This window comes from Castor canadensis, chromosome 15 (genome assembly GCF_047511655.1).
Source record: "Castor canadensis chromosome 15, mCasCan1.hap1v2, whole genome shotgun sequence".
NCBI lineage: Eukaryota > Metazoa > Chordata > Mammalia > Rodentia > Castoridae > Castor > Castor canadensis.
In genome coordinates this window covers 89,193,781-89,213,154 of record NC_133400.1, presented here as the reverse complement: position 1 = coordinate 89,213,154, position 19,374 = coordinate 89,193,781, and the positions used below count along the sequence as shown (strand labels likewise).

At 36.5% G+C, this 19,374-nt stretch overlaps 2 protein-coding genes across 6 annotated transcripts in view; one reads left to right on the top strand and one right to left on the bottom strand.

Moving 5' to 3' along the window:
- The window catches only part of Tasor2 (transcription activation suppressor family member 2), a 61,405-nt gene extending 57,441 nt beyond the window's left edge, over positions 1-3,964 (top strand). For 4 of the 5 annotated variants that reach the window (XM_074056727.1, XM_074056726.1, XM_074056724.1 and 1 more), the window contains 3 exons: positions 163-344; positions 794-908; positions 1,250-3,964. In XM_074056727.1, the coding sequence (XP_073912828.1) occupies positions 163-344; positions 794-908; positions 1,250-1,253 (301 nt within the window). In that variant the 3' untranslated portion in view covers positions 1,254-3,964. Of the gene's footprint in view, positions 1-162; positions 345-793; positions 913-1,249 lie in introns of those variants that run through there. The other variant, XM_074056723.1, reaches the window with a different exon arrangement.
- The window catches only part of Gdi2 (GDP dissociation inhibitor 2), a 29,563-nt gene continuing 13,616 nt past the window's right edge, over positions 3,428-19,374 (bottom strand). Inside the window, exons 4-11 of the mRNA XM_020178188.2 lie at positions 18,384-18,518; positions 17,095-17,293; positions 16,714-16,845; positions 10,802-10,901; positions 6,471-6,642; positions 4,733-4,877; positions 4,463-4,517; positions 3,428-4,375 (exon numbers count right to left, since the gene is read on the bottom strand). Of these exons, the coding sequence (XP_020033777.1) occupies positions 4,229-4,375; positions 4,463-4,517; positions 4,733-4,877; positions 6,471-6,642; positions 10,802-10,901; positions 16,714-16,845; positions 17,095-17,293; positions 18,384-18,518 (1,085 nt within the window). The 3' untranslated portion in view covers positions 3,428-4,228. The remainder of the gene's footprint in view (positions 4,376-4,462; positions 4,518-4,732; positions 4,878-6,470; positions 6,643-10,801; positions 10,902-16,713; positions 16,846-17,094; positions 17,294-18,383; positions 18,519-19,374) is intronic.

The window sequence follows — 19,374 nt, the reverse complement described above, 5'->3', positions numbered from 1 at the left end:
AGAAAAGAGCAGGATCTTTTATTGAGTGTTTTAGCACAACTGGTTAAAATGAAAGCAAGAAAAAGTCCCAGTAGCAAAACAAGATTTAGTAATAAAAGAAATAACTGGTCATCAGCTTATACTGAATTTGAATTTTGCTATGCATTCCTATGTATTTTCCAGAGTGGATTCAATTGCACATAAAAAGAACTTAATATTGAAATCATATCAGAGTGCAAATATCATTGAATTGCTTCACTATCACCAGTGTGATTCTCGATCACCAAGAAAAGCAGAAATTTTGAAATGTTTGATAAACCTGCAAATTCAGCATATCAGTTCCAGGTTTGCTGTCTTCCTAACAGGTAAGTTCACAGTCTGAGTTATAATTCTCATTACTCAGTTAATGCCAAACTAAGTCAGCTCTAGAAATGTCCTTCCAAGTAGTCACGGAATACCTAAGAAATATAAACACCATAGCTGGCATCCAGGCTAGTGTGTTTTGACAAATTCATGTAGGCCAGAAGGGGTTGAACAATGGTTTGCTAAGTTTGCCTAAGTAGTCTTTTGATAAGTTTAAACAGCTCCTACAACTACTTTTTCATGTGTTCTGTAAAAGTTTATTTAAACAAGTACAGTTGTTCAGTTATCAGTGGTTTTCAGGGTTCCTTCTTGCACCCCCTATGGATGCAACTGCTTCCCAAAACTTACCTTAATTTTGAATTTTTCTTCTCTGCTCCTGTATTAAGGAATTCTCTGCTACTTTGAAAAAAATTGAATTGACATTTTTTATTAATTTTTTCCCTCCTTACAGATAAACCTACTGTTTCCACAGAAGTCTTTGAAAACAGTGGAATTCTTGTTACAGATGTAAATTACTTTATTGAAAATATACAAAAAGTAGCAGCTCCATTTAGGAGTAGCTATTGGTAAGAGCACTTTCTATGTACCTCTCCCTGTGAGTTGGAGTTGTTGGCAGCAGATACTGACGTGTGTCTGAGAACAGTTGTACAAGATCTCTTTACAGTGTACAATGCTAGACATTTGGTTTTTTACTTGTTTAGAACTGTTGCTAGCTTCCTTAGTTATCACTAAAGAGATAACACTCCTCCTTCAAATTGTTCAAAAGATGTGCATTGTCGCTTGCAGTCAACCAGTTGTCAGGGACTGTAACCTTAAGATGCATAAGAGTTTGCCCCATTTAGATACAGCATCCCATTTATGAAGTATTTCTTGATCATTTTGTGTTACCAATTTTGTGTTTCTACAGGTGATTCAACTGCAGCTTGCTTACACATGGAGGACACCAATGACAAATTAGTACTTTCCTGTTTCTAGTACTTCCCTCTTTTTAAAAACTTTGAATATACAGTCCTCATATTTAAAAAAAATCAATGCATCTACAACTTGAAAAGTTCTCCCTTTCATTCTTTATATTTTGCTAGAATGTCTGACTTCAGTGGCACAGTAGTTGCCATTAACTTTGGGTTGCAGTGTTAAATATTGTTTTAAATTATTTTTACTTTAAACATAATGCCTTCCAAACATATCTGAGCTTAATATTAAAAACAAGAACTTTACATGTTTACGTAGTTGTAAAAAACAAGTCTGTTTTAACAACTAGCTTAGCTTTTCCAAGTAAATGTAAGGCATAAAGAAAGAGATGCGTGCTGTGGTGTTTCAAAGGTTTTGCCTCCCTTGTAAAAACTATTACCTGTTTGCTGTTATATAAGGAACACTACACAAAGTTAAGACATTTTTTCCTGAAAGGTACACATTTATACTGTTTTTCACTTACTCGGTTTTTGTAAATACTGCACTACAAAAAAATCAACCCTCTGAGGAAGAAACAGTCATTTATTTATGATATTAAAACTGATTTCTATAGTAATCTTTAAAACACAAAACCAAGCCAAAAAAAATTTGTAAGATAAATACTATCTATTTGGAGCAAACGTTTTTATAACTAATTTGTTTCATTGTTTTTAAAATAAAGACAACTTTTTAAAAGCATTCAGCTATTTCTGCAGTGACTTCATAGCAAAAATTGTATGGCATGTCTTAGCAATTTTTTGGTCAACAGCAAGAGTAACTAGCTTCTAGGGGAATCCTTCCACACAGATCCTTTTGGCCTGGCTTCTGTTAATCTAGTTACCATAGACCTGCTCCTTGTGTCTGGTGTTCTTCCCTCCCAAAGTCAAGTACACTGAGCAGCAAGTTGAAGAAAGGAAATTTCAGCATAAATTAAGTGCTTTGCATCATTGCTACTTAACAGAAGTGCCAATTTTACTCTTTATTTTCTCAGGAGGATTTTTGATACTAACCTTTCACTCAGTAACTCAGAGCATTCTATAAACTAATAACAAAAATCTGGTAAGCGCACTATAACTTACTGATACACTTCTGATGAAAAGGTAAGTAATACATTAAGCACCCACTACCTGCCAAACACTGCCCGACACACTGCTTGTTAGTTATATCTCAAGCATTTCTCTCTCCTTGCTGAAACTCCCTCCCAAACCCACAAGGTCACCCTTCTCAGTTTCCATTCTGCCTTTTGTGTAACTTTTAATAATTCACCGAGCCATACAATAACACGTCCTCCACCACGTGAGCTCCCCAGAGAATGCATATTATTTTCTGCTCCAATGGCCTGGCACATAAAGTACCCAAGTATTTTGAGTGAAGAATATGAAAATGTTCTGGTATCACTTATTACTAACCCATCTTGCACACTGGCCTGCATTAAAGTATTGTGGAAAATGAAGGAAAGAGCTTGCTGGAACATTAGATAATTAGCAGTGATTCTCAAGTAGGGAACATCAGATAATGCCTGGAGATTTGGTTGCAGGGAGGTGCATGGGACCTCCAAACAAAGAGATCAAGCCCAAAATACCAGAAGTTGAGGAACTCCAAGCTAAAGTAATCAGACAATCTGATTAACAGCATAAGTCATCATCACCCTGATGCCCCTTTACCAGGTTGATTGCCTACTTCCATCTATTTTCATACTTAATAAGGATCAGCATTTACCAGTGGCAAACTGCATCATTCACAGAGGACTATCATCTTGAGAGAGAAAGGCACTACTTGCAAAAACTAAAGTACATGAAAACTGCTAACATACCTTCTGTACCTGATGAATTCACTTAACTGCTGCTATAAGCAAAATTGTCAAAGGCAGTAACGTATGTATGTGTGTGTGTGGGGGGGGGGTGCTTGTTCTAAGTCACTACTAAAATTACTAAAAAGAATTAGTAATTATGTTCCGTCAAGAATAAAATGTGGGGTCTACTCACAGTGAAGCCACAGGTCAGGGACTGCTCTGATGCGTCCAGATAAGGAACTTCAAATGCTCCCAGACCCTGTGAAAGCTGGCTCTGGCATCTTACAACCTAGCATCAATGTGCGTCAAATCAGGACACAAACAGACCAATACAGAGAGCAGTAGTTTCCAGAGTTTGGCTTTATTTTGCAGTACAGAAATCATTTGGAGCCATTCTGAGACATCATTGGAGTAGAGGCTCTGTCAAATCAATACTGCATTGTAGCTTGGTCCATTGAAGAAGCCACACTTGGGATACAAAAGATTCTTCTACATTTTGCCTGCTTTATGATAGGTACCTTTCCCCTTCTTTCATCAATTCTGCTTGGTTAAAAGACATACTGGATTCCTCCAAATGACTCCCTAAATCCCAAGTTTGGTAAGAAGTTTATGCCCACATAAACCAAAGGTATGGCTATACTATTTGGGCCCTGCCATAATACTTGACGTAACATGAAATAGAATTACAGGGAAAACTTAAGGACTTGCCATTGCAAACTAGAATATTAAATTTAGACTTTCAATGTTAAGATGGCACACAATTGTATGGATCCCAGCTCTTTGAGCAGCAAAAGCACACAACTGCAAAGGCTATATTGATTAAAAGATACAAATACTGTATCAGGTTCTCTGTACCAGTATCACAATGTTTAAAACTGCTCCTTCACTAAAAAAAAAAAAAAAAAAAGCCATTTGGGTTAAAATGAACAGAATGTGGTAACTGGCCAATTCTGAATAGCCACTTCATGAAAACAAGTTAATACATGATATTAGAAAGATGAAGGGGAGGAATATTTACTGGTACAGCGCTCTTCAATCTCCACTTTGATTACAAAGGCAGGCCTTACAATATTGATTTCATACAATATGCATTATTTGCCAAATTTTAAATTTGTCCTAATTAGATAATAACATGTACTGCTGTTAGTCTTCCCCATAGATGTCATTTTTCTTGCGCTTCATTTCCTCAAAGTCAAACTCAGATCCTGTCATCCTCTTATAGATGTCTTTAATGTCATCACAAGTTGTCTCAAAATGAGTTGTAGCATCATATGCACGGGAAATAAAGATCTAGAAATAAAAGTTACAAAGACTTAAGACTATTTCTTAAGGACACCAACAAAGCTTGATAACATCTTTTGTCAGATCACCACTCACCTGGCTCTCTGTTCCCAAATCTTTTGGTACAAGGAGGTCACTGATGCTAACAAATCTGGAGGGGACGAAAGAAATGTAGCAGGTCATATGGCCCCACACTCTGTCCCTGCTTTGCTTAAATTTCTAACAAAGGGTAAGAGTGGTAAACATGAGACACTTCCCATATAACGGCCAATGGCTACCTGCCTTTTCTCATGCTCACTCTACCATGGAGCCAAAATCAAGACCTCAGTTTGGATTTTAGTTGACATAAATGAACACAGCACTTACTTCTGTTCAATTGGTTCCAAGAGCTCCAAAGCTGGTCTGACTTCTTTCTCAGGTTCTTTGGTCTCCACGGTTGTACTAACAATGGCGATGTACTTGCCTTGTGCGGCCACGTTGTGTGCAAAGGAGATCATGCAAACGTAGATATCTAGAAGCAAGTGACAGCACCTTACAGCTGAACGTTTGTAGACCCACAACACGGGTGCACTCAGCTTTCACAATATATCGTTTAATTATGAAATACGTAACATCTTCTAAACTTAAGTTCTATATGAAGACAAACTGGGTCATGGGAAAGTACACAAGTATTTAATAACTGGAATTTCTTTTAATCTTGTTAATGGTTTGAATAGAAAGTGTCCCAAAAATGGTCCACGGGTTGAAAACTTGGTCCATAGCTGGTGGATCTGTAGAGGTGACTGGATCATCAGTGGATCAATCCAGTGATGAATTTAGCTGAATGGGCTATTGTAGAAAGGGCCTAATTGGAAGAAGCAGGTAGCTGAGGGCATGACTTTGAAGGGCATATCTTGTCTCTGGACTCCTCCTCCCTTGCTATGTGCTTCCTAGTCACAATGGGGGAGCAGCCTCTTCTTCCACACATTCCTACCACCATGATATTCTGCAATGGAGGCAGCTGACCTTTGGACTGAAAATAAGCCTTTCTTTAAACTTTTTCTCAGGTTATTTTGTTATGACACAAAAGTTGTTTAATACAAGTGTATACAAGATAAAGAATTTGTGAACAGCTAAACTGAAAAAATTTGCAAGCTATATTAACTACTCTGGGATTTTCTTCCACTCTAGATCTTACACTTGGAAAGGTTTTGAGTAAGGTTTTAAAGGATTTATTAACGTTCTGAGTTTCTCATTTATTTATTAAAAATTATAGACTAGCATAAATTATTTTTGAGTTGGAGTAAACTGGTAAAATTCCTGAAACTGGGCTTGATCTGTATATTCCTATTTTAAGTAACTATAACTTCAAAGAATTATTGGCACTTTGGTTTTTAGGTTTTCACATACCCAGGGACCTTCTTAGCAACCACTGAAACATTAAGTCCCTCTATTCTAGTGATAATGTCCTATGAAATTATTTTTTTATAAAAAAACCAACATAATGCAAATAGCTCTGTACTACTGAAAACTAAAACCCCCTTTAAGTTAAATTTTAGATAAGAAAGTTGTAGCACTTCTAGTTAAATGGGAACACCTAATGGTTGAAATCACTGATTAAAGCAAAAAATTTAAGAATTTTGATTTTAGAGCTAAGTTCTGATCTGAATCCTAGAAACCCTTTTCTAGCATGTTGGTAAAACCAAGTACAAGAATTAAAACCACAACGGCCAGGGATGTGGTTCAGGTGGTACAGCACTTGTCTAGCAAGCCTGAGACCCTGAATTCAAACCGCAGGAGCTAACAAAAAATAAAAAGACAAAAATAATGACATAGAAACAACTGTGTCATCAGCTCAAAAATACAATGGAGTCAGTTCAATTAGTAAGCATAAACCTCCACAGGCACCCACGGTAGAGCTGGACTAGGCAGAGAGATAAAACTGCAGAAAGAAATGATAGATGCTAGGCAGGGCTCCTAGTCTACTCAACACAGTGCTGCAGGATCACTGGAAGATACAATGATCACGTTTCATTTCCCATATGTTACATCTAGCCTGTAAAGTTAGGAATCGGGTGAAACATTAACAAAATTCTACCAACATCTGCTGGCTTTCAAAACCCACCTGACTTTCGATTGACTTGATTCTGTGGAATAATGATCTGGCAGGAATTGGCATCATTGGTGTTCTTGATAGGGTGGCTGAGAATGCAGATAACTCTGATCACCTGGCCCACTTTTTCTACCCGATCTTTGACATAGCTGGGGTCACAGATGAGCTGCTTACAGCGAGCAATCTAATAAAACATTTAAAAGGACATTATAAGGAAGGTGTAAATACATCCCATGTTCATGGATTAGAAGACTTAATACTTATTTAAGGTATCTAAAAAGCATCCTAAAATTCAATTGAATCATAAAAGATTGGATTCAGAAATTCAAAGCAAGCTTGAAAAAACAGAGCAGCTTGGAGGACTCACTAAAGAAGCTACAGTAGTGAATGGTGTGAGACCACTGAGTGAGAGAAGACAGCCCAGGAATAAACCTTCATATTTACAGCCACGTGACTAAAAAAGGCATCAAAGTTAATGTGTGGAGTAAGAAAACATATTTTCAAAAACTTACGCTAGGACATTCCAATGAAGTTGGACCTTCAACTAACATCATACACAAAAATTTAAATAGATCTAAGGCCTGAAACTATAAAACTCTTGAGAAAATGTACAGCAAAAGCTTCATGACTTTGGACTTGATAGTGACTTCTTACACACCAGACACAGGCAACAAAAGTAAAAAAACAATAGACAAAACTGGGCTTTAAATTTTAATTACTGAGGTTTTAAATTTTTGTGTATCAAGAGGCACTATCAGTTATTCTCAACCTCTCTTTCACCCATGAAAGTGTCTCTATTCTAAAACTTTACTATAATACTGTCATTCTCACCCTAAAGATGACCCACTTTTATTCTATTCAATGTGTATTCCTTTCATAATAAATTCTGCTGTAACACTCACTACAACAACAAAGTACTATCAATAGTGTTGAAGGGCAACCCACAGAATGGGAGGAAATATTTGCAAGTAATACATCTAGTAATAAATAAAAAACTGACTGGATTAAAACAAGTACAAATAATTTGCATAGACATTTCTTCAGAGAAGCCACAGAAAGAGCCAAACAAGCACTTGAAAAAGATGCTCAACCTCATTAATCATCAGCAAAATGCAAACTGAAACTACAATGAGATACCATACCTCATACCCACTGGGATGGCTACTATCAAACAGCAGAAATTAAGTGCTGGCAGGGACACGGAGAAATTGTGTATTCTCTCAGTACGAGTGCTGTTGAAAACAGTATGGCAGTTTTTCACAATTAAAATAGAATTACCTAGCTCCTTGGGAGGTTGAGATCAGGAGGATTCAAGGTCAGCCCAGACAAAAAAGTTCACCAGACCCAATTGCAACCAATAGCCAGGCATGGCAGTAGGTACCTATCAACCCAGCTGTACTGGAGGCTGGGGGAGCACACTCCGAGGCCAGCCTGGAGAAAATGTTTGCAAGCCCCTCAGAAAAAAGCTGAGTGTGGTAGTGCATATCTGTCATCCCAGCTACCGTGGGAAGCATAAAAAAAGGAGGATCGTGATCTTGGCCAGCCTGGGGAAAAAGCAAGACCTATCTCCAAAACAACCAGAGCAAAAAGGGCTGGAGGCATGATGCAAGCAGTGTAGCATTTGCCTAACCCGCTCAAAGTCCTGAGTTCGAACCCTAGTACCAGCAATTCAAGTTGCTGGGTATATATCCCAAAGAACTTAAGGTAGGGTCTTGAAGAAAAATTTATCTGCACGCCAATCGTCATAGCAGCATTTAAAAATTGTTAAAATGTGGAAACACCTAAGAATCCACTGAGAGATGGATAAGCAAAATGTGGTTTATATATACAATGGGAAATTGTTCACCCTTAAAACAGATGCTACAACATGGATAAACCTTGAAAATACTACAGTAGATAAGTCATTCACAGAAAGACAAACACTGTATGGTTCAACTTATGTGAGACACTTAACATTAGTCAAGATCATGGATCAGAAAATAGAATGGAGGTTGCCGGGGTTAAGGAGGAAAAGAATGGTGAGTTACTGTTCAATACATGCACAGTTTTAGTTTTACAAGATGAAAAGAGTTTGAGAGATGCCTACTGGTGGTGGCTTGAACATTATGAATCTGTCTAAAACAACTGAAGAGTACAGATGGAAAATTTTGTTTGTATTTTATCACAATTTCTTGGGAAGAAACCTTACAATGTAATGTAATAAAATTTATAATGTAATAGTGTCTATAGTTTTTAAAATAGTACACTGGGCTATAGAAGATAGCTCAGTGGTAGAGTACTTGCTTAACAAGGTAAAAGGCCGTGGGATCAATCCTGAGCAACACAAACCACCACCAAAAACAAAACAAATATAAAAAAGGTAACCACAGATAATTATTGAACTGTTGGTGACTATTAAAAATATCAGTTTTCCTTGAACAGTTGCAAGGTATTCAGAAGTAATAAGTTTTAAAAATGGCCATAACAAAATTCAGATTTTGGCTCTACTAACCTCCAGGGATTGTTGTTTAGAACTAAGAAGTAGCGTATACAAGGGATATCGTGCATATCTCGGCAAATCAATTAAAATCATAGCAGCAGCATTATAAACAGACCAAAATCCTATCTCAAGGCTATAGCTTTGTAAGTAGAACTTTGGTTGCAAGATAAATGCATTATAGCCCCCTTCTCTTATCAAACTCCAGATGTTTCCTAAGAGAACACAGCTGTGTGAAGCAAAGAATGAAATAAAAGAAAAACCTGTAATAGAAAAAGCCTTAAGGAATCACATTAACATTTTATCCACATCTCCTAAATAGCTATTATGCTGAAAGCAGAGGCAGTTATTATTATACATCCACAATAATAATGGTTCAGATAACCAACCAATGAAAGAAAAATTTATAGTTGGTATGAAATCTCGCTATTTACTGGGGCTGGCCCCCAAGCCTGATCCTCCTAATGTCTGCCTCCCGAGAAGCTAGGATTATAGATGGGCCACACACTTGGCCTGTAGTACTTACTTTAAAGTATACGAGTCAACTGTACTAGGACAGCGTCAAGATGAAAGGTTATAAAGAAGGTGCCTAAAATATATACTTACAATAACCAATTAAATAACATTTGAGAAGACAAACTACAAAGCTGACATCTTCTAATATGAGGATTCTATCCCTAGATGTATCACAGGTAAGGTCTTTGGGTATAGAACACCAGATTCCAAACCCGCCACAGCCATTCAGTCAATTGTGTGCCTCTTGTAGGTAATTCTTAAATCTAAGCCTCATTTGTACACTACATGTAGGACCTGCCTTTTAGGATCACTGTAAGGAATAAATGAAATTTTAAAAGCTCACCTTGTGCTTAATTACTGGCTCTTTTTGCCCTGCGCTAGTCCTCTATTTTTTCCCTTATTCATTAGTTCCTCATACTGGCTAAAACCTGATCTCAAATCTTCATGCCCAATAATCTGAAAATACACCCCCTCCAGAAGGGTTCTGCAGCCCCACACCACCCAATGTTAAAAGATAAAGCTTTAAATCCAGAATTGGTGGACCTGTGATCCACCAATTCTGCACTCAGGAGGCTGAGGCAGGAGAATGTGAGTTCAAGGACAGCCTGGGCTACACAGCAAGAAACAACAACAACAAAAAAAAAACCCACTAAAAAAAGAGAACGCTTACATTTTTAGAATTTACAAACAAGCAATACATAAGGCAGCATCCTGTACTGTCAGGACATTCAGGGACAGAAACTAGGTCAAATAGGAGAAGAACTAAGTACTATGACGATAAAGGGAAAGACTGGGAAATTTTTCATTTTTTAAATAATGTGCAGTTCTCAGACTAGCAGCAACAGCTTCACCTAAGAGCTCTGAAGAAAAAGCAGAGCCCTCTTGGGTCTCCTGAATCGGAACATGCACTCTAACCAAATTAACGTGATTTATGTGTAATTCAAATTGAAGAAACACTACTCAAAATTCCACTTGTGTGGATGGCCAGCTCTACAGCTGAGCCCCAGATTAAATAATAAAATGTTCAGTTAAATTTCAACCAATAAATTTTAAGGGGTAAAAAATGAAAGTCTGGGGATAGGTACCACGCCATATTATTTAAATATGAAATACTTGTCATTTAAACCTCATCCACGAGGTTGCATATTTTAGTCTTAAAAGAAGCAACAACTGACACAATAGAAAGGACTAAGGTCTTTTTAAAATAAAGCACAGCAACTACACTAGCTTAATCATGATGAATATCAGCTTACCAGACAGAGATCAGTTACAGTCTGAAATCTAGCAACAATGTCCACATCAAAATAAGTACTTAGTAAATAATACAATTTCTTTCACAAGAGTTACTTACCTCTCCTTCAGATTTCACACCAACCACTTTTCCATCCTTCACAATGATTTCTTCAATTGGTTTATTCAGCATGTAAGTGCCTCCATAAATAGCACTTAACCTAGAAAAAATTTAAAATCTCAATTATAACATTTTTGGGGGGTGGTACTGGGGTTTGAGCTCAGGGCTTTGTGCTTGGTAGGCAGATGCTCTACCATTTGAGGCACTCCTCTAGCCCTGTAATATGTAACTTTCTAAATTACTCAAGCTTCCCTTCTTAGATCTGAACAAATTACTGGCAGTATATATTTGCTCAGTTTCCTTCTACAAGGATGTTAGATTATGTTGTTAAAGCATGAATTAAAACCAGAAGTTGAAGGGCTGGGGACATAGTTCCAGTTATAGAGCAACTTTTGAAAGTATGAGGCCCTAAGTTCAAACTCCAGTACCTCCAAAAACAAAATAAATGAGTGGATGCCCCAGATGAACAGTTAAGAATACCAAGTTGAAAAAAAGCCATGACCAGTAGTGAGGGAATTATATTGACTGGTCCCATCCTCCTGCTTATAAACTCAACTTTGGACTTAAAAACAAAGTTCTATCAGAAGACAATGGAGAGTACCTAAAGCCAGCAGAAAATGGAGAAGAGACTAGAAGGGAAAGAACTGATTGAGATCTTTATATAATTCACATAGCTTTTCCTCAGGGAACTACCTCTAGTCTTTGTAAACTAGGGAGTCAGAACAGAAGCCTGTGGTGTACAGTTTACCCAGACATTAGAATGTCCAAGAATAAAAACCCAGCTATTGCTAGGGGCATTGGTCAAGTGGCATAGTGCAAGAACAAGGCCCTGAGTTCAAACCCAGTACCCCCTTCCCCAAAAAGCAACTACTGTAAGTATGCACAAGGACAAATATCCTTGTTCAAAGATATGTTCAAGAATGCAAGTATAAATATACTGTTATAAATACATTCATAGAATCAAAATGAGTAAACAGAATCTCATAAAAATGAGTTTGTAAAAACAAATGGAAATTCTAGGTCTAGAAAGCACAACATTAAAAAAAAAAAACTTAAGACCAGGTACAGTGGCTCAGACTTGGAATCACAGCTATTCAGGAGTCAGAGAGTGGGAAGATTGAGGTTCTAGGCCAGCCTGATCAAAAGTTAGTAAGCTAGCCATAGTACCATGTGCCTGTCATCACAACTATGTGGAAAGTATAAACAGGAGGATCGTGATCCAGGCTTGCCTAGGCAAAAATGCGAGACTATCTGAAAAATAATGAAAGTGAAAAGGCTGGGTCTGGGGGGTCAAATGGGAAAGCACTTGCTGAGCAAGTGTGAGGCCCTGAGTTCAAACCCTAGTAAAACCAAAAAACAAACAAAAAAATTAAAGTCACTGAAGAGAATTAATAGCCTATTGAAAACACAGAAAAGGCCAGGCGAGGTGCTTCACATCTGTAATCCCAGCTACTTGAAAGGTTGAGGCAGGAGAATCACAAGTTTGAGGCCCACCTGGACAGTTTAGCAAAACTCTGTCTCAAAAAAATAAGGCTGGGACTGTAGCTCAGGAGCTCAGCAGAGGTCTTGCCTTGACCCTGGGATCAAGCCCTAGCACTTCTCTAACAACAAAAACAACAGAAAGAAGCTTTAAAAAGAAGTCAGTAAAATGAAGACAAATGATCAGGCATTATCCAATATGGAACAAGCAAAGAAAAAAAGATAAAAGAACAAATGAACAGAGCCTCAGTAACCTCAAGAAGATTGTGAAGCCTCTAACATACAAAGGGCTGGTGTTTCAGAAAGAGAGGGAAATGTGATAAAGAGCCAAAGAAAGGATGTAAAAATCTTTGATTTTTAAACAAAACTTAAGATATCCAAACAGGTTAGCAAATGCAAAGAAAATCATAGGAAGACTTGCCTAAAAAGGAAAAAAAAAAAAAAAAACCTGCGCACAGCCAGAGGAGAAAAGGCCATAACATTCCTGGAAAACTATGGCTGATATCGATGATAACTAACTTCATTCACATCAAAGAGAGCCACAAGTGAAACAAACAGCAGCTTCAGGATGCTGTATGAAAATAAGCTGGACTCAACAAAAAAGTCCTTCGAAAATGAAGGTGATGCAACTAAAGCAGATACCTTAAAGCAACTGAGGCCAATAGGAAAAGGGGACCAGGAACTAGAGAAAAGGTTAGATCAAAAAGAATTAACCTAGAAGGTAACACCCATGCACAGGAAATCAATGTGAGTCAATGCCCTGTATAGCTATTCTTATCTCAACCAGCAAAACCCCTTGTTCCTTCCTATTATTGCTTATACTCTCTCTACAACAAAATTAGAGATAAGGGCAAAATAGTTTCTGCTGGGTATTGGGGGGGGGGGAGCGGGAGGGGGTGGAGTGGGTGGTAAGGGAGGGGGTGGGGGCAGGGGGGAGAAATGAACCAAGCCTTGTATGCACATATGAATAATAAAAGAAAAAAAAAAAAAAAAAAAGAAAATGAAGGTGATGCAACATTTTCAAATAAGAAAAATGGAGAGAATCATCACCAGCAGCAAACCTGTACTGCAGAACGCCAAAGGAAAACTGAAGGGAAATGCTATCAGAAGGTGACAGTCAAAGATTCAAAGAATGGTCAATAGTGGATACATAAATGACTACTTTTTTAAACTTCATGTTCCTTTTTTTCTTTTCTTCCTTCCAGTGTTGGGGATCCAATGCAGGGCCTATGCATGTTAGGCAAGTGCTCTGGCACTGAGCTACATTCCCAGTCCTCCTTCTGTTTATTTCTTTAAACTGACTGTTTAATGCAAAGATGTGCAACCCTGTATTGTGGGTTTTAAAAAATATGGAGTTGTGGGATTTGAAAGTACAGAGATATAAAATATAAACAAAAGAACAAAGAAGAACTGTAAGTAGAATGATACTTTTGCAAAGTTCTTACATTTTACATAGTCATACAGTATTATTCTAAGTAAACTGCGATAAAAGATCTTACAATTTGTAGGATGAACACTAAAAAGTTAAAAACAAAACAAAAAGTGTAGTACTTTGAAAAGAGAAGTAAAGTTAATTAGACCCCAGCAAAAGAGAGAAGCTATAAATTATCCACCACAGGAATGGAGGTGGATACATCACTAAACTGATCTTCTATACACCTAGGGACAGACACTGACCACAACTTAATACCAACAAACTCAACAACTTATTTTAAATGGTCAAATGCCTCGAAAAACACAAATGAAAACTGAAACAGAAACAGTGTATTTGAATAGCCTTATTTCTTTTAAATGAAAATTAACAATCAAATGTCTTGCCAGAAAGAAAATTCTGTAACATATCCTTGTTTGGTTTTTGTGTCAGTTCATAAAATGAACTGCAAGTATTTCCTCCTTCTTTGTTTTCTGAATATTGATTTTTCTTAAATGTTTTATAGAACTAGATAGGCAAAGTCTCAGTCTGGAACTTTCTTGTGATTCACTGTATTAACAGCATATAAAGAAACTTGTATGAGCCAGGTGTCGATGGCTTATGTCTGTAATCCTAGCTATTCAGAAGGCAGAGATCAGGGGATTGTGGTTTAAAACCAGCCCAGGCAAATAGTTCAAGAGACCCTATGTCAAAAAAACTCATTACAAAAAGGGCTGGTGGAGTGGCTCAAGGTGTAGGCCCAGAGTTCAAAACCCAATATCATATGGAAAAAAAAGAAAATAGAAAGAAATCTGTATAATGTATAATTAACTCAATGTCAACTCTCATTCACAATAAAAACTCTCAGCAAAGCAGGAATAGAGGGAAACTTAACTTGACAAAAACATCTATCAAAAATCTACAAAAAAACCATATTGAATAGTAAATTATTTAATGTAATCTCCTTATGACTGGAAACAAGGTAAGAATATCTATTCTTACCACGTAAGTATTCTTCTGGAAGTACTAACCAGTATAATAAAGGCAAAGGTAGAAAAAAAAGAAAAAAAACACAAAAAGATTGTAAGGGAAGACTCCAATCTCTAGCCACAGATGACATAACCAGAATACATGGAGAACTCTAAGCAAACTATTAAACAGAAGTGAACTAGTAGAATAAACACAATGTCACAATATAAAGGGTGAATATACAAAAATTAATTGTATTTCTATATTAGCAGCAAGCAACTTCAAAATAAAACTGGAAGAATTCCATTACCAGCAGTATCAAAATAAAACAAAATACTTATAAATAAATTTGAACAAAGTGCTGTATTTCAAAATACTGTAGAGTCAAAGAAAACTCAAATTCATCAACAGCATATCATATTCAGGATCATAAGACTATTATTACAGTGAAAATTCTCCCCAAATTGATTTATAGACTTAACTCAGTCCCAATCACAATCCCAGCAAGCATTTTTCCAAGAAATTGACAACTTGATTCTAAAATGTATATGGAATGCAAAGTACCAGTAAGAACCAAAACATGTTTTGAAAAGAACTTATTTGGATGAGTTACAGCAACTGACTTCAAGACTTACTAGAAAACTATAATAATAAAGACAGGGTGGTAATGGCATAAAACAAACCAAATCACTGGAATAAAACTGGTTCCCAAAGTAGAAACATGCACATGGCTAACTTATTTCCCTACAAAGGGCACCAAGATCACCTGAAAAACCAAAGTTTTTTCAACAAATGCTGCCAGAATAACTAAGTATGAATATAGGAAATAAATGAACTGAAGCCACTCACCAACACTATCTCAAGATGAGCCACAGATTTACACAAAAAGGTAAAATTATAAAGCTTCTCTTTGTCCCTTATAGTAAGCAGATTTCTTATGTGGGACCCAAAAGATATTAAACATAAAAAGATAAATACGATATACAAGATAAATCTGACATACTGGACTTTATCAAAACGTAAAACTTCTTATGAAAAGATAGGCCATAGACTGGGAGAAAATATTTGTAATACATATGTCTGGCAAAAGACTTGGTAAAAGAATACATCCTCATCTCCTACAAATGAAAAACAAGACAATTCTTTAAAAACATGCAAAAGTCTCAATCACAGCACAAAATTATACAAATGGCTAATAAGCTCATGAAAAAGTGTTCAACACTGGTCCTCAGGATATGCAAATTTAAACCACAATGTTGATATTGGGTGTTTAAAATTCAAAAGATTGGCAGGGTTAGGGGCACAGCATACATTAGACCATAGGTTCAATCACCAGTGTTGAAATAAATAAATAAATAAAGATTGACAACACTAAATGATGACCAGGACATGGAGCAAGTAGAATTCTCACACACTGCTGACTGTACACAAATGGTATAACTGCTTTGGAATACTATTTGGCAGTTTCTTTTGAAGTTAAAAATATACTTGCATATCAGTCTGCAATTCTACTTCTGCACAAAACTTTCATTGTGGCTTCATTCATAATAGCCCCAAAACTAAAAATCTAGAAGTTCAGTAAGAGAATGTGGTATATTCATAATTCATTTGGCAGAATGCCACTCAATGATAAGGAACAAAAGAATGAGTTATCAGCATGCACATCAATATGGATGAATCTCAGAAATATTCTTCATAAGAAAAGCAAAAGCCAGAGACAAATGAGTACATGTTGTATTACTCATTTGATATGAACTTCAATAATAAGCAAAAGTAATCTACAGTTACAGAAATCACAAATGTAGCTGGGAGCTACAGGGATGATTAAGACACAAGTTAACCTTCTGGAGTGAGGAAAATATTTTATATCTTGATTGGGTTCTTGGTTACAAGGTCTGTACATTTTTCAAACTGAATTTTATTTTATTGAAGCTCTGTGTTTCACTGTACATAAATTTTACTTTAGTAAAAATAAAAGGTGCTTCAAAAAACAACTCCTGAAGATAAAGTTCAGGATGAGTGAAGTTTTAACTAATAGGTTAAAAGTGCTTACCTTGCAAATCCTTGTGGCAGTTCTCCAAGACCATAGAGTGGATAAAGGTATGGGCTTTTGCCGTATCTTGCCAAGGACTCACTGTAAAGTTTAATTCTATTAATGGTTTCATAACACGGTTGATCTAAGTAGCTGGAAATAAATTTTAGAAAAGGGGTTTAGTTTTCTTAACATTCAATATCAACTTTTTCTGAAGTGATTTCAATCCTCTACCTTCTTATTTCACTCCAAAGTTCCAACACTAACTTACAATAAGAACCTCTTCTTTCACAATACAATACAACTATAGTATTTGTTCTGCTACAATTTTACTTTGAAGAACTGGGAAATTGAGTTTAAGAGTTCCAAGAAAAATACAAATCTAAAAGCCAAAAAACTTACTCATCAGTTCTGTAAAGCGCAAGAGAATGACCAGTAAAATCTATAACATCTTGACCCAAATCAAATTTCTTGTACACATCTCGCATTGAAGTCTTGTTAGGATCCACACCCTCAAAAGTTCTAGGATCTTTTTCATCAAAGTTGGCAACATACACTAGGAATTTTCTGAAGCGACGTTTTTCAAATAGTCCCATTAAGCCTAAAAAAGAATGTTTCAAAAAGCACACACTCACAGTAGGAAAAAAAAAAGTATCAATATTTAAACATACATGTCATTAAATTAGGCTCCTCTGATGCAAAGTGTAATTTAAGATATGGCACAAGCTTTGGAAATCCAAAGCCCTGAGTGCAAACCCCAATCCAACCAAAAAAAAACCATGGCTTCCAGTTTCACCACTCTTCCAAATAAATCCACACAATTAAAACAGGTCAGTTACAAAGTCTTCAATTTTTACATACAATTACAAGCTTTTGTTTTGTTTTGGTGGGACTGGAGTTTAAACTCAGGGCTGCGTACTTGCAAAGCAAGAGCTCTACCGCTTCAGTCACACCTCCAGTCCTTAAAGGAGAGTTGTTTTATTAATTTTGGGGGAGGGTGCTGCAACTAGGGTTTGAACTCAGGGCTTTGAGCTTGCAAACAAGCACTTTACCACTTCAGCCACTTCTCTACTCCAATTATAAGTTTTTATAACTAGTACCTGTTTAAATATAAGTTGAATTATATCTTTTATTGAGTACAAAGAAAATATGACTGGAAAAAATATCTCTGAAGGCATTCATCTCAGAGTTCTTTTGACAATTCTGATCCACACTCAGCCAACTGCCTAAAATTCTGAATGCTATTCCTTTTCCTCTTCTGAATGCTAAAATACACTCTAATGGAAAAAGACACTTAAAGACACCAAGGATAAATGAACCTCAATGCAATTTGGATACTGATTGTGCTCACTTTGTTTAGTGAAGCCCTAGATAATTAAGCTTACTACTTTTTACACAAAAAACTCAAAACAGATGAAGAGCTATAACTATCACCCACAGATTTTCAGGTCTTCCTACTCATCAGTGTTTCTACTAATAATGTATAGTAATAATGTAAACTTTCCAGGTCTTATCTCCCTTCTCTCATAAACTGTATAGAACATTTAAATCCACTGACCTACATTCCCAAGTACCAAGAACAGAGTCTGATGCATGATAAACATTCAATAAATATTTGTTGACTGGTTTCTGAGATTTCTTTTCAAAATAAAAATCTCATTACTCTAAAAAGAGAAACTGAAAATACTTACTAGATGCCAGGGCTTCTGCTTCAGTGGAAGGAACCTTGTAGATCTTTCCTCCCTTGTAGACAAAGCTCCCTTCAATCACCTTGAAATCCATATAGCGAGTGACCTCTGTATAAAGTAGCATCTTAACCAGCTGACCTAGAAAAGTCACATAATTCAAACTATAACACAAACCTTACTACCATTTAGCAGAAATAAGGTACAGTTTTTACTATTAATAACTCCACAATTTCTTCTACACAGTGTCAAATAACTCCTGCCAAAAAAACCCCTCCAAAGCTGTATTTTAAATGGTAAAACCAGAATGTATACCTACTGCATAAGATTTTTTAAATACTTTTAAGGCTAATAAATCTTACCAGCTTGTTTTGCAAAAGCGATGAAATATTTATTATAGGCACAGGGCTTAGAATTACACTATTGAAAATGGATTTAGGCACCTTTATAGTTCCTACTATAATACAAAGAGAGACAATAAAACATTTCAATTTCTTTCTTTTTTTTTGGTGGGACTGGGGTTTGAACCCACGGCCTCATGTTTGCAAAGCAGGTCCTTTATGGCTTGAGCCACACCTCCTGTCCATTTTGTTCTGGTTATTTTGGAGACAGGGTCTCTTGAACTATTTATGACTGTTCTCGAACCACAGTCCTCCTGATCTCAGCCTCTAGCTAGGATTACAGGAATAAGCCACCAGCATCTGGCCCAAAATATTTTAATTTCTAAGTCAATTTATATTAATTAAATATAAAGGACATCAGGCAAAGAAAGAGCAAGGCTTGCACCTAGAAATATTAAGTCTATAAGCCTAATAATTTTCATAAACCAAAAATAGCACACTTGTTTGTGAAAGCAAAATTATTTTAAAGCCAATGTAACAGGATAAACACAACAGGGTAATCAAACTTTTTTTGAAAAAAATTAGGGCTGTGGATGTAGCTCAGCCAAGTGCTTGCCTAGAAGGTACAATGCCCTTAGTTTAATTTGCAGCACCAC